The 12,327-nt window shown below is 43.6% G+C and overlaps 2 protein-coding genes across 6 annotated transcripts in view; both read left to right on the top strand.

The window, feature by feature from the left end:
- AGBL4 (AGBL carboxypeptidase 4) overlaps window positions 1–12,327 on the top strand; it is a 1,452,665-nt gene that overhangs the window by 1,230,238 nt on the left and 210,100 nt on the right. The gene's annotated exons all lie outside the window — the stretch shown is intronic.
- The window catches only part of BEND5 (BEN domain containing 5), a 47,209-nt gene that overhangs the window by 25,841 nt on the left and 9,041 nt on the right, over window positions 1–12,327 (top strand). For both annotated transcript variants that reach the window (XM_079154779.1, XM_079154778.1), the window contains one exon: window positions 7,272–7,420. In XM_079154779.1, coding sequence (XP_079010905.1) covers window positions 7,272–7,420 — 149 coding nt within the window. The remainder of the gene's footprint in view (window positions 1–7,271; window positions 7,421–12,327) is intronic.

Raw genomic sequence — 12,327 nt, 5'->3', positions numbered from 1 at the left:
AGCTGGATTTAGCCAATGAAGAGGAAATGAATAGTGTCTCAGGCAATAGAAGAGTCTGAACAGATTTGGAGTTGTAAGAGGGGCAGGGTTACCCGGGGAACTGAGGGTAGTTTTTCGCTGAACCGCAAAGTGAAAATGTGGCAGGGAGACATGAGCCTGGAAAGATAGGCAAGAGTGGGCAGAACCCTGGCCCTACTTCAGGAGGTTCATGGGAGCGCTTTCCAATTGGAGTAACCTGGGGTGCAGTCCCTAAGGCCCTGAGTTGCCATTTTCCTCTGAACTAGGCTCATGGTCTAAAGGAATCATCAAACAAGGCCAGGGTCATGGATTGATTTGGCGGGGAGACATTAGCCACATGATCAAACTCTACCTTTCCAAAACTCCTGCACTAAGATACTCACAGTTGCCCACAGATGCCCTTTAGGAGCCCAAGGGCAACCCTACACCATCCATCCCACTTATTCCCACCATAACCCCCAATCCCCCAACCCAACCAGTTTTAGCCCAGGACCAAAGACCATTTCACATGCATGAAGAGCATGTATAGGGCCTTCCATGCTTCCTTGAAGGGCAAGCCTACACTGCCCTATACATGTCCTGCCCTGCCGTGTGAATATTAGCTGGGCCAGATAGTTGGATGGGAAGAGAGGGAACAGCAACAGTGAAGTCAGATCAGTCTTCCCTGGCCACCAGCTGGCAGAGCAAAGGCTCAGAGCTCCTGGAAGTGAGATGCATCCTGGTGTCATTGCCCCAGCATAACCTCACACACAACTGTGAAGTTCCTCACAGTCCTCCAGGAAGGCCAGGGCAGGTCACAGATAAGCCGAGAACCCAGTAGTATAGTGAGCATTAGGTGAAAAGGCTGTGATATCTCTGGAAGAGCAAGGCTTTGCAGTCTCCCAGCCCTGAATTTGAGCACTTACCACCTGTGTCACTTGAGGCACATCACTTTACCTCACCAAGACTCTACAAAGATAATAAGATTGATTTTGCAGGACTGACTTGAGGATTAAGTTCTTTCACTGCACCCTCGTCAGACGCGTATTTGATATGAACCAGGGACATTGCACTAGCTGCTGGGAACACAGCAGCAAACAAGACTGTGTCCACCCTCTCCTCTTGCCCTTGGAGTTTATGTTCTAGGCAGTGATGTTGGAAAAAATAATCACATGATGGTGGAGTGAAAAGGGCTACAGAGATAAAAAGAGAGACTTTTGTTTTAAGGTATTTAACAAAACATTCACTGACAGGTGTCAGTCACCTGTCCTCCACTATGTCATTTGAAATGGACATCTACAATTCCTCAAAGCAGAGGGAAACACGGGGGGTGTGAGCCTGCTTCTACCACCTCTTTCCTGTGGGGCTTCGCCCCTTTGAAAGGGAGCTGTCAGGGTCACACTCACTCTGCTACTCCCTGGTTCAGATGCCCAGCGAACAACTGTGCCCCCGCTGTGGAGGCATCTGTGTGAGCTGCCCAAATCTTGCCCAGTGCAGGCCACATGCTACAGCTGATTCTCCTCCCCCTGCCCAGCAGAGCGCACCCAGCCCTCATTCACAGACTGTACTCTCCCTTCAGAGCCCAGCTGAACTTCAGCTCTTCCCTGAAGCCTCCCAGGTACATTTAGCCAGTGGCGGTGCAGATTGTCCACTGCCCAATTTGTGGTCACTCAGGGAGCCTGTATGCTGTACTGCTTGTCTTTACCCAAGGGCCTCACACCCAACAAGCTCTTGCCTATCCTCCAAGCCTCTGCACAAAAGTTTGTGACTGTCCTTCTGTAGCCTTCTTAGTCTCCCCCAAATGTGGTCTTACACCTTTTCTTCTGTTCCACTGTCTTCATCCTAATCCTCATCAGCTGCAGCAGTAATCTTTTATTGCCTCTTTGTGCTGATGGACTGTGAATCACTCAAGGCCACCTATTCCAGGGCTGGCACTTAGTAGATACAGAATAAACTCTCATTCATGGAATAAGACCAGACTTGTCTCTGCCCTCGTTGGAGCCAAGAAGGAGATGTGCAGCTACAGAAGCCTACAGAGAATGGCCGAGGCCTTCCTGGGGGTTGTGGTGGTGTCCTCAGAAGCAGATCCACCTGCTCAGCTCTGGGTCATCCCCCTGTCTCTTTCCAAGCCCTTTATTTACCTCCTTTGTTATTACCTTGCTGTTCCTTTGTTTGGATTCTTCTTGAGAAAGAAGATCATCTTTATTCTACTAAACCTAGAATCTAAACCCCCTCTGTAGAGGTTTTTGTATGCATTTAAGTTTTGACTTCATTCATTTCACATTTATGAAGAAAATAGAATTGTACCTATAATGGAAAAAACCTCCAGAAGTAGAGGACTTAATCTCTCTTTTTAAGGGAAACTAATATCATTAATCTTTCTATTTCAGAAGAAATCAGAAATGCCCAAACACAGCTATTTTGAAGAAACGATGATTTCCAAACCTCCTGGAAATCACACAAGTAGTGACTTTTTTGAAATCTTTTCAGAAGAAACTGTATTAGTTCCATTTAAAATAAAACAAGAATAGAAAATCATGTCATTTTATCTCTTTGTTGATCCAATAAACACTTAACAAAGCCCCTTACTCTGTGCCATGATCCCCATTTTGTGGGAAAAGCCACTGGGTAAAAGAGGTTAGGTTCATACACTACAGAATCAGGATTTATACTGGGTTTTTCTAACACTAAATCCACTGCTCATCCATCAAATCACAACCATCTGTATATAATAATAATAGTGTTTCACATGTTAAATTCTGAAGTTCTCCGGAAGTGGGACTTACTTGATTTGTCCCTGAGTCCCCAGTGCTTCTTACAGAGCCTAGATCTTGGTGTGCCATCAGATTGTGTGATACATGGGTTCATGAATGATTGAAGGAAGAGACAAGCACTACCTTTTATACTCCTTTAAAAGCTTCCTTTACTCAGCTGAGAGGTTTCTCTCCATGGAAGGTATATTTTCCCCAAAATAAACTTCAAGTGTGTGTCAATACCAGAATGCAAGTGGATCAAAAGGCCTTTCTTTTTTTCCTACTCTTCCCACAAAATGAAAAAAAGTTCCTTTGTTACCTAAAATATCTGCGCCAGTTCGTACAATGCTGTCTCTTAACGCAAGTGCTTATTATTGTGGCTAATTTGGTCACATGTGTTGGAGGGAGAACAATGCCTCAGAAATTTTTTAAAGCAAAACAGCAATCTAAAGCATTTGTTGTAATGAGATGTAAATTGCCAACATCAGGGAGTGGAGCCTACTAAAATCTACAATGAAGTAATTCTCCCTCCCTTAAATTAAAAGCACTAGAGGCCCTCCCTCCTCTCCTCAAAGCAGCCACATGGTTTTTTGTTCCTTTTCTTCCTGATTCTGTGATGCTGAACACCATGCGGTACTTGACTGATTCGTTCTTTCACTCATCTGCCATTTACTGAGCCCCTGGCCTGTTTCTCCCTCAGTCCTGAGCTCTTCCAGAGGCACCAGGAGTTTGTACTGTGGCCCCTGGTAATCCCTACTCAAGCAGGGAAGCTGAGGTCTAGCGTGACTTGCCTAGGTCATGCAGCTGATAGTCACTCCCAGGTCTGCTGAAAGGTCCCTTTTAAGATGCACCTTTGCTGGTTTTCTTAGCCGCCCTCCTTGCTGAGGCTGAGATCTCAGGGACCTTCCATTTATAATGCTTGGGAGGAAAAGGTTCTTGCAGAGGATGGCCACCAGGCACTAAGGCCCAGGAATAAACAGTGCCGACTGAATAAGACTGTTTTTTTCCTTAGGAAATTGTTTTCCTTGAGAGCCAGTGATCCCACTACAGTAGCCTCAGTATTTGAGAAAGCGCCATCAATCCCTGAGGAAACCAGCATGAGCATAGGAGACAGGTGGTAGCGGATTGCAAGGACCTGCTTTGTACCAGTCCTGTGCTAGGGACCAGAGGCAAAAGCAGGCCAGCACGGGCCCTGGCTCACAGAGCCCACAGTTTAGCAGAGACAAAAAGTAAACCCAGAAGTGTGTGTGGGAATGGATGGTGAGGGGTTGATTTACCAAGCACCCACTCTGTGCCAGACTTTAATTTATACTCTTATATATGTGGTTTACTCATTTAATTTTCACTTCTACCTAGATGCAATTGTCATTCCTCCATTCAGGGAAGGCAAGAAGGTTAGAGAGGTTAAATAATTATTTATGTGTAAATTGTATCTTGAAGACAATTTGAACCAGGTGATAGGTGAGCCCTGGTTTCTGACAAAAAAAAAAGACACAGCCCCTGCCTGCCCTGAGCCTCACAGTGTAGTGGGAGAGACATACGGAGAAACAAATGGGGGCATCTGATGAGTCTGGTAAGGCAGGAAGGATCTGAGGAGCATGGAGCTCCATCATCTGGGGAAATCACAGCCACCTAAACAGTGGGTAGCCAGCCCTGTGCTTAAACTCAATGGCAGCTCTGGCTCCAAATCCCAAGCCAAGGGGTGGAGGGAATTACTTATTTCTGTTTGAGGGGACAGGACAGCCTCATGGTGGAGGTGGCATTTGTGTTGGCTTTGAATCACTGGGGGAGCTTGGACAGGTGTACAGGGAGTAGCACAAGCAAAGCCTTCCAGGCAGGGAAGAATGGTGTGTGAGTGTGGAGAGGGTGAGGCAGGCCACTTTGACTAGAGTGGGCCTGATTATGGGGAGGAGACCAACAAGGCATGGAGCCAAAGAGGTGACTCACTAGAGCCCTGTTCCTTCTGGTGCTCCTGCCCCCAGATGTCCCTCTGTGCATAGTGTGGTGGCACCATCCTGTGTCCATAACTGTAGCTCTCTGAACTGTCCTCTCTCCTGACTCGATGTTCTGATTTCTACTTAGTTCTGATTTCTACTTCTTGGGCTGCAAGAGAGTTTACAGACATTCAAGAGAACAGCTTCTTACCTCTGCCCACAAGCACCCCCACTTAGCAGCAGGGCTTTATTTCAGAATCTTTGCTCCAGCCCATTAAAGACCCCACCACCAACAACTCTCTTTCCCCTCCATGTCATGAAGAGTTTACTGAGTCTGACATGTTGCAGGCACTGCCTAGCATCCCAGAGGGAGTAAAACTTTGCTTTTAAAAGCTTCACAATCTAACATTAAAAAAAAACAGGATGATGAATGCAAATACAATTCATTAGTATTTACAATGTAGAGACCTCTTCTGCAGAGCAAGGCCTCACAAAGGAGGCTCCTGAGCAGCTAGGTCCCATAGTCTGACTGGGAACTGGACAGACAAATGTGCCAGCATTTGAGGCCTAGGCAGCAGCACAGAGGCCTGAGACAACAGCATTTGGGAAATCTAAGCAAAAGTGAGTATCAGTGAAGAACAAGACATAAACCATGGAGGTTTAGAGAAGGCTGGTTGTCCTGGGTCATCATGTTGAGGGGAGTGAGGAACCTAATCAAGGAAGGATAGGTCATGTGGAAGATCTCCCTAGCAGCCATTCTGGAGCTAAATGGGAGAAAACAGACTCAAGTCATAATTGGACAAGATTCCTTCTTTCATTCAACAACCTTCTCTAGTGGAAGGAAAAGAGGGATTCAGAGGGTCATTGTCTTACTGAAGATGACCTAGACATAGCAACTGCATAGACCTCCTCATCTCAGCCTATTCCTTTATCCTGTCACTGAACATCAGAGCAGAAAGAGATCTCAGACACCAACTCAGCCAGGTGCTTTAAGGGAAACAAGTAATTACCTTTGCCCAGCTCTGAGAAAAAAATCACTCGTTTGTATCTCAGAGATTCAACTCAAGATCAAGTACAAAGGGGAAACATTGGCACATGTTTTTGAAATTATAGAATTATTCATTCATTGCTGCCATTTTTTTATTAATTTAGCAAATGTTCAGAGAGAACCTACTCAGGGCCAAATCCTGGGAACAAAAGGAAAAAGTAGAGGTGGGCCCAGCCCTTGAATAGGTCACAGACGGTTGAGAGATACTATTAAAATGATTATACTATTAGACCTTCACTCTGCCACTTTGCATATGCAGTTCATTTACCTGTGATAACAATTGAAACATGTCTGAGCCAGGAATGCAACCTGAATTCTCTCTACCAAGATGAAGTGAGCTCTTCCATCAGCACCCTAGCTATCTTGCTTTCAGCTGTGTGCAAAGTTCATTTTTAAATCTGTGGAGACTACACAAATTCTACCTTGCAAGTGACTGCTGCCAACAACTCAGGATTGATATTCTCATTCCAGGAAGCCCTGTCATGAGAAATTTTAGTAATAAAACCACCAACATCTTCTCTAGACCAACCAAAGTCTAGGATATGGCAACTGAATATAGAGTTGCAACCTGATCGCTGCACAATGATTTAGTATATAAGGAGCAGTTGTTCACTTGGTTAGGATAAAAGAAGGTTGGACTCTGAATTGATCAGTTACTTAAGTTATATGCACAGCCATATGCAGGTCCCTGATCCCAGTCAACTCCTGAAATGTTTGCATAGGGACAATTTTTAGCATGCTAAACTCTGTTGGCTTTTGGAGTGGTTCTTCCACAAAAGTCAATCATTTGGTTTTATTTACCCATTTTCATCCTGTTTCTCTGCCCTTCAGTAATCAAGACACAATAGGTGATTTAAAAAAAAAAAAAAAAAAAAAAAAACCAGCCCATCATTTTTAAAAACTGATGGAGGTACCACCATTTATCTAGCTTCCTTTCACTGTTTAAACTTCACATAATTTGCCTTGATTGCATTAAAATAAAAATCAGAGTAGCTGCTGGATCAAGCAATCAGGGAGCTTAATCTGTGTTGTATTTTAATTTCTTGGTTGGAATGTTCTAGTCCAGTACTAGGGACTGGGGGGGTGGGGGGGGAAGGCCTTTGTACCTCTTCTTGTAGTTTTCCTCACCTTCTTTCTTCCACTGTGGCAGGAATGGGGTTTGGGGCAAGTATATGATTTGCATTTTCCAGTAATTACCATTCTCTTTCTTCAACACAGTCTGAATAGAACCTCTTTGCTGTACAGGAAGTTGAATCCCCTGCCTTTCCATGTAAACAATGATACCCTAGAAGACTGCTCTTTGTTCATACTTAATTAAAGCCTAGAAAGTCCATTCTTGTCTTCCAATTTTCTACCTTTTCCTTTGTGACATTGATATCTCATATTATTTTCAAGCGGGGTTTAAGTGTAGTGCCACAGACAAAAATAAGCTAGCGTAATTTTTCTTGTGCCACCATGTGCTGATAGATGCGTAGTTAAAAATATTTGCCTTTTATTTTCCTTGGAGTTCTAGACAGATCTCTTTTCTTAACTGCCTAGGTCCCGCCATTGACTTGGAAAAAGTAAAGTCAGAATGTCTCGAGCCAGAGCCGGAGTTACGGAGCACTTTCAGTGAGGAAGCAAATACGTCGTCCTATTACCCCGCTCCTGCGCCTGTCATGGACAAGTATATCCTAGACAATGGCAAGGTAGTGTTTTAAGCTCAATATCCATTCCCTGCAAGTGTTTGTTAGTCAGAGTAAAGATGGAGAGTATGGTGGGAGCTTTCCAAAGCACAGCTTGACCATTGGCCTCCTGGCCTAGCCCTGAGTGACTATTTGTGTTATAACTAGGGTAGGTTTGCTGGGACTTTTTCCATTTTTAAAAAAAGTTTCGGGCCAAAGCAACTGTAAAATTAACTGACATTTTAAAATAACTTATTAGTAGAAAGATTAAAGATTCCCATGATACTTTGATAAAACTTGTCCTATCTTCCTCTGAAACCACATCCCTAAGTTTATAAGGTGAAGTAGAAATAAAATACCTTATTTACAGAGTCTAACTCACTATATATTCATTCACCATTTACAAAGTATATTTCCCAGCCCCATGCTAGATACCAGGGATAGGGGTGAGTAAGACACGCTCCTATCCCTAAGCTGCCTTTCTGTTATGTATTTAGCAGTGCTGAGCCCACAGGCTAGGGCCACATATCACTCCTCAGCTTTTCTTGTATGACCCTTGAAAACAAATCATGAAAGAAAACTAAAGCAGTAATCGTAATTGTATTGATACAGGGATGAAAAGTAACGGAATAGACTTTAGAAATCTAAAAGTTACACAAATATAGCACAGGGCAGGAGAAAAACCCATTCTAACAGCCTTCTATCCAAATGAATTCAGCTTTGAAGAAGTCTGTCAGAGTCCTTTGTCTAGGCCTGGTAAAATTCAGCTTTAGTGTGATATTCTCTGCTACCACAGCATGCATTACAGATATCACCACTCTTTCTCCCCGAAGACTCATCTGTGTCAGTTCATTTTTCTTGCCTCATGCTTCAAAAGGTCTCTGTTTATCTGGTATTGTCCCCTGGTGCATTGATGAGAAAGAAAAGGTTGTTTGATTTGGGTTTGTCCAGATATATCCCTGCAACTGGCCAACCTGAGCCAAAGCAAATTTTGTCAAGTTGAGGGAATGAAACTTGTTACTCTCAAGGGCTGTCTTGGACATACTTTTATTCCCTGCGTCTTCCACTGAGTACTTTCTCCCCTGTGGGGGCAGGACTGGTGGGCCAGGCCACAGGCCTTGCCTTGTTCCACTCAACAGGCTTTCAGTCAGCTTTGCCGAGTAGAGGTAGGGTTGCCCAGTGAAAGGGGCAGCCTGGAGCCTGAGTGTGTAGCATTACTCTACCTCTGTCCTACTTGTGTGACCTTGGGCAGGTCCTTCGCCTCTCTGGGCCTCAGAATTCTTCTCTGTGAAAGTTGGAAGGGATTGCTCTCTCCATAGCCCTTTTTGTGTATCTAAGTTTGGTGAACCTTCTCCAATTGAAGATAAAAGAAGAGAGGACTGTTCGGTGTTTGTTGATTTCCTTTGAGTCAGGACCACCTTGTGGAGTGATTAGAGAGTTTTTCTTAACGTGGCTTCCTCATAAAATCTATTTCTCTCTAGCTTATGGGCAGTTTGAGAGTATTGCAGGGGCCCACTTGCAACAATAGCATTCTTACTCAAGAACATGGGTCTCTCAGATCTCATTTAATTTCCAGTAATTGAATGACAAATATTGAAAATGCTTATTTTGTATTTTTATCAGCATGTTGCTATAAAACATACCTGGTTTTTCATTGCAACTAACTTGTCGTCAGGCAAAGAGATTTATTCAGGGAGAGGAAAGGAAGCAGACAAACTTGCAAAATGAATGCCAGTTTCCCAGAGCAGTGGTTCCTGCATCTCAGAAGTGGCCCCCATTGCTCTTGGCTCTGCTCTCTTCTGACCTTCCTTCTCTCTGTGACCAGAGGCCTTAATCTCCGCAAGGAGACTGAATCTGGAATGGGATCCATTTCCTACTAGGTAATGAGTTATATCCCATAGAGCATTTTTCAAAGAAATGTTTTGATCAAGTTGCATCCCACCAGATGCTGTATTTTTAATAACATCCCTGACAAATAAATGCTAACATTTTGGTCAAGTAGCATACATGGTTTGCATGAATAGGGCTTGCCACACAAGTGACTTTCTGATTCTGATTAAGTGCATTGCTTTTCTTGTCTGAGATATTTTATTTCAAAAATTCATTGAATCATAAAGCTGCAAAGACAATTAAAGTTTAAATAGTCTAATTTACACGTAGTATGGATAGGAAACAGATTCACAGAAAGGACTTACTATGATTATGCAACAGATTAGGGGCAGGCAGAAACTGGAAGCCAGATCTCCTGCTTCCTGGGACAGTGTTCTTTCCAGTCTGTTCTGATATGTGCACATTACTCCAGGTGACCCTGAGTTTGCTGACCGCAAGAGCCCTTGTCTCAAAGGCCCCAGAGCAGACCTGTGATTGGTCTTCCCCAGGGCCATTTCTTTTTGTACTATAAAGTTGACCTTGTTCTTAAACGAATGTCAGGAAATATTTTCTTCCTCAAGGAACAGCAGCTCATCAGAACAGAAAAACAGTACCATTAAGACACATTAAATGTGCCCATCAGCTTCTTACTGCTTTGTGTTCAGACTAGTCGCATTAACTTTGTAGGGACAGGAGAGTTGGGGCCTTGACCCCTCCTTAACCAAGATGTGCTAAGTCTGATGCTTAAGGTTCTAAGTGTCTAGAAATGCAGAAAGGATGCATCTTATCTTTGGAGAAGTGAAGAAGTGTTTCCTGAGTTTTAGAGGGGGGTTTGAAAGATTAGTAGGCTTAAGACAAGAAAATGGAAGGGAAGCATTCATTCCTGGACTGGACAGGGATGTGACATGAGCAGAGAGAAACCTAGGTAGCAGGCAGAGGGCAAGGATTTAACACTTTCTGGATGTGAGCAGTCCTTCTGACATTTATTTCATATCCTTTAATGCTCAAACAACTCTGAATGAGGTGACAATCTGCCTAATGTACAATTGAAAAAAGTAAGGCTTAGAAGAGTAAAATGGTTGGACCATGCTTACCAGCTAGTAGTCAAAAGAGACAGGATCCACACCCAGGGCAGGTGACTTCAGAGCACATCCTCTTTCTGTTACTGCACGCTGGAAGTAGAAGAGGTGAGCAAGTTCAGAGCTTATAGAATGACGGTCATAGTAGGGAAGGTAAAGGTTAGTAGGTAGAATGGAGATGAGATCCTTATGGGCCTTTAAAGCCAGGCTGAGAAGGTCAGATCTGATGTGACAGGAAACAGGGGCCATTCATAATTCCAGAGGGTTGACATAAAAACAGAGTTGAAAGACCACTGAAGTCATGTAGCAAAAGAAGGAAAGCAGTGTTTTAGGGAAATTAATGTTAGTGATTATGTGCTGGTGAGCTGGGGGAAGCATCAACTCAGGCAAGAAAGCCAGTTTAGCCTGTGGTTTTGATTCTGGTTTCTCTGTTGGTTGTGGCCAGCTGCACTGGGGGCGGGAACAGGAGTGACTGGCAGGTGCAAAGGGAAACTCAAAAGAAAAACAGAACATAGGTGTGTTAGGTCTGGCTATTTTCAACCACATCAGCACCACCATGACATGGGAGGCAGCAGGGAAGACCAGGGAAGTATGCTTTGGGTCATACACATTTGGGTTTGAATCTTGATTTCAAAACTTACTGATTGTATGTCTTAGGAAAAGTAATTCAGTCCCCCTAAATTCCTGTTTGCATCTGTGAAATAGGATTAATAGTTTCTACCTATTTGCCTCTCTTAAAGTTATTAGGAGGATTAAGTAAATTGAGTTTACCATAGGTACTGAAAAAATATTAATTTTCCTTTCTTTCTGGAACACTGGCTCTGTCATTTCTCGTTTAATCAATTAAAAGATTATGGGAAAACAAAGCCCAGGGTAGAAAAGAGAAGAGATATTTGAAAAACTGAAGTTGTCTTCCATCTCTAATGTTTTCTGTTTCAGAGTTTAATTCAAAGTTCTTGTTTTCCCCTTATTTCAGGAAATTTGTGTGGGTGGCTCCAAGAGTGTCATCAAGGGAGATGATGCAGGGTCCCACAGGAAGCAACAGGGAGCTTGTGCCCAGCATGCCTGATGTAGCACAGACTACCCACCTACAGTTTGAATGGCAGCAAAAAAGGCCAAAATTTGACCTTGGAGTCGGTGTTGCCTAGCCAGCCCCAGACAGCCCATCCCACTGGAGGGTTGCTTATCATTCTGGGCCGATGAACTGATTTGCAATACTGAAGTTCACAACACAGAAAGGCCAGGTGGTTCTGGTTATCTGATCAACTGGGAGGTCTGGTCTGAATGATTTTTTGAGCAAAAGGAGACAGGCAGATGTGGCAGGTGGATTGTTTGCTTACTAATAGCTGTGGGTGGGCTGTTACTAATTTTTTTCTTTTTGAAAAACCTCAGTAATTGTTGGAGGAAGAAGTGTTCCTTGCCAACCTGTCTGCCCATCTCTGTGCCCATATTCCTCATGAGTCAAGCCTCAGTGGAAAGAGCTTTAATCATTTTTGAGCCATTGGTCTTGCAGTCTCCCATCAGTGTGGGTGTGTGTATAGTATCTCAGATCAGGAAATCTCCTGACCATGCAATAGTGATGACCTGCAGGTCTTTCTGAAAACAGGGACCTTTGGCACAGCCTTTTCATGCTCCTTAGAAAGTTCAGCTCATTAGCAGCTACCTCCCCTCCATCCCACAGAGGCCATTTTCTCCCTTCCTAGACTCAGCAGATGCACAACATAAATGGCAATGTCAAAGTCAAAACTATTTTTTATATGATTGTTAGTAAGTGTTGTGCAAGTTGTTAAAATAGCTAGAAAGGAGAACAAATTTTAAAGCTTGTCGCTTATTGCTAGATCATAGAACACAGTAACTTACTGGCTCTGCACTTCACCTTTCCAGCTGCTGCCCTTAAACAGAGCCTAAGATTGTGTTCTGTTCTGTGTGCTGTCAAAATAAACAGCGTACATTGTGGTTATGTTTACTTTGTTAAGATCAGAG

This window comes from Sciurus vulgaris (assembly GCF_902686455.1).
Source record: "Sciurus vulgaris genome assembly, chromosome: 1".
NCBI lineage: Eukaryota > Metazoa > Chordata > Mammalia > Rodentia > Sciuridae > Sciurus > Sciurus vulgaris.
The sequence above is the reverse complement of the archived record's forward strand: the minus strand, read 5'-3'. Positions and strand labels throughout refer to the sequence as shown.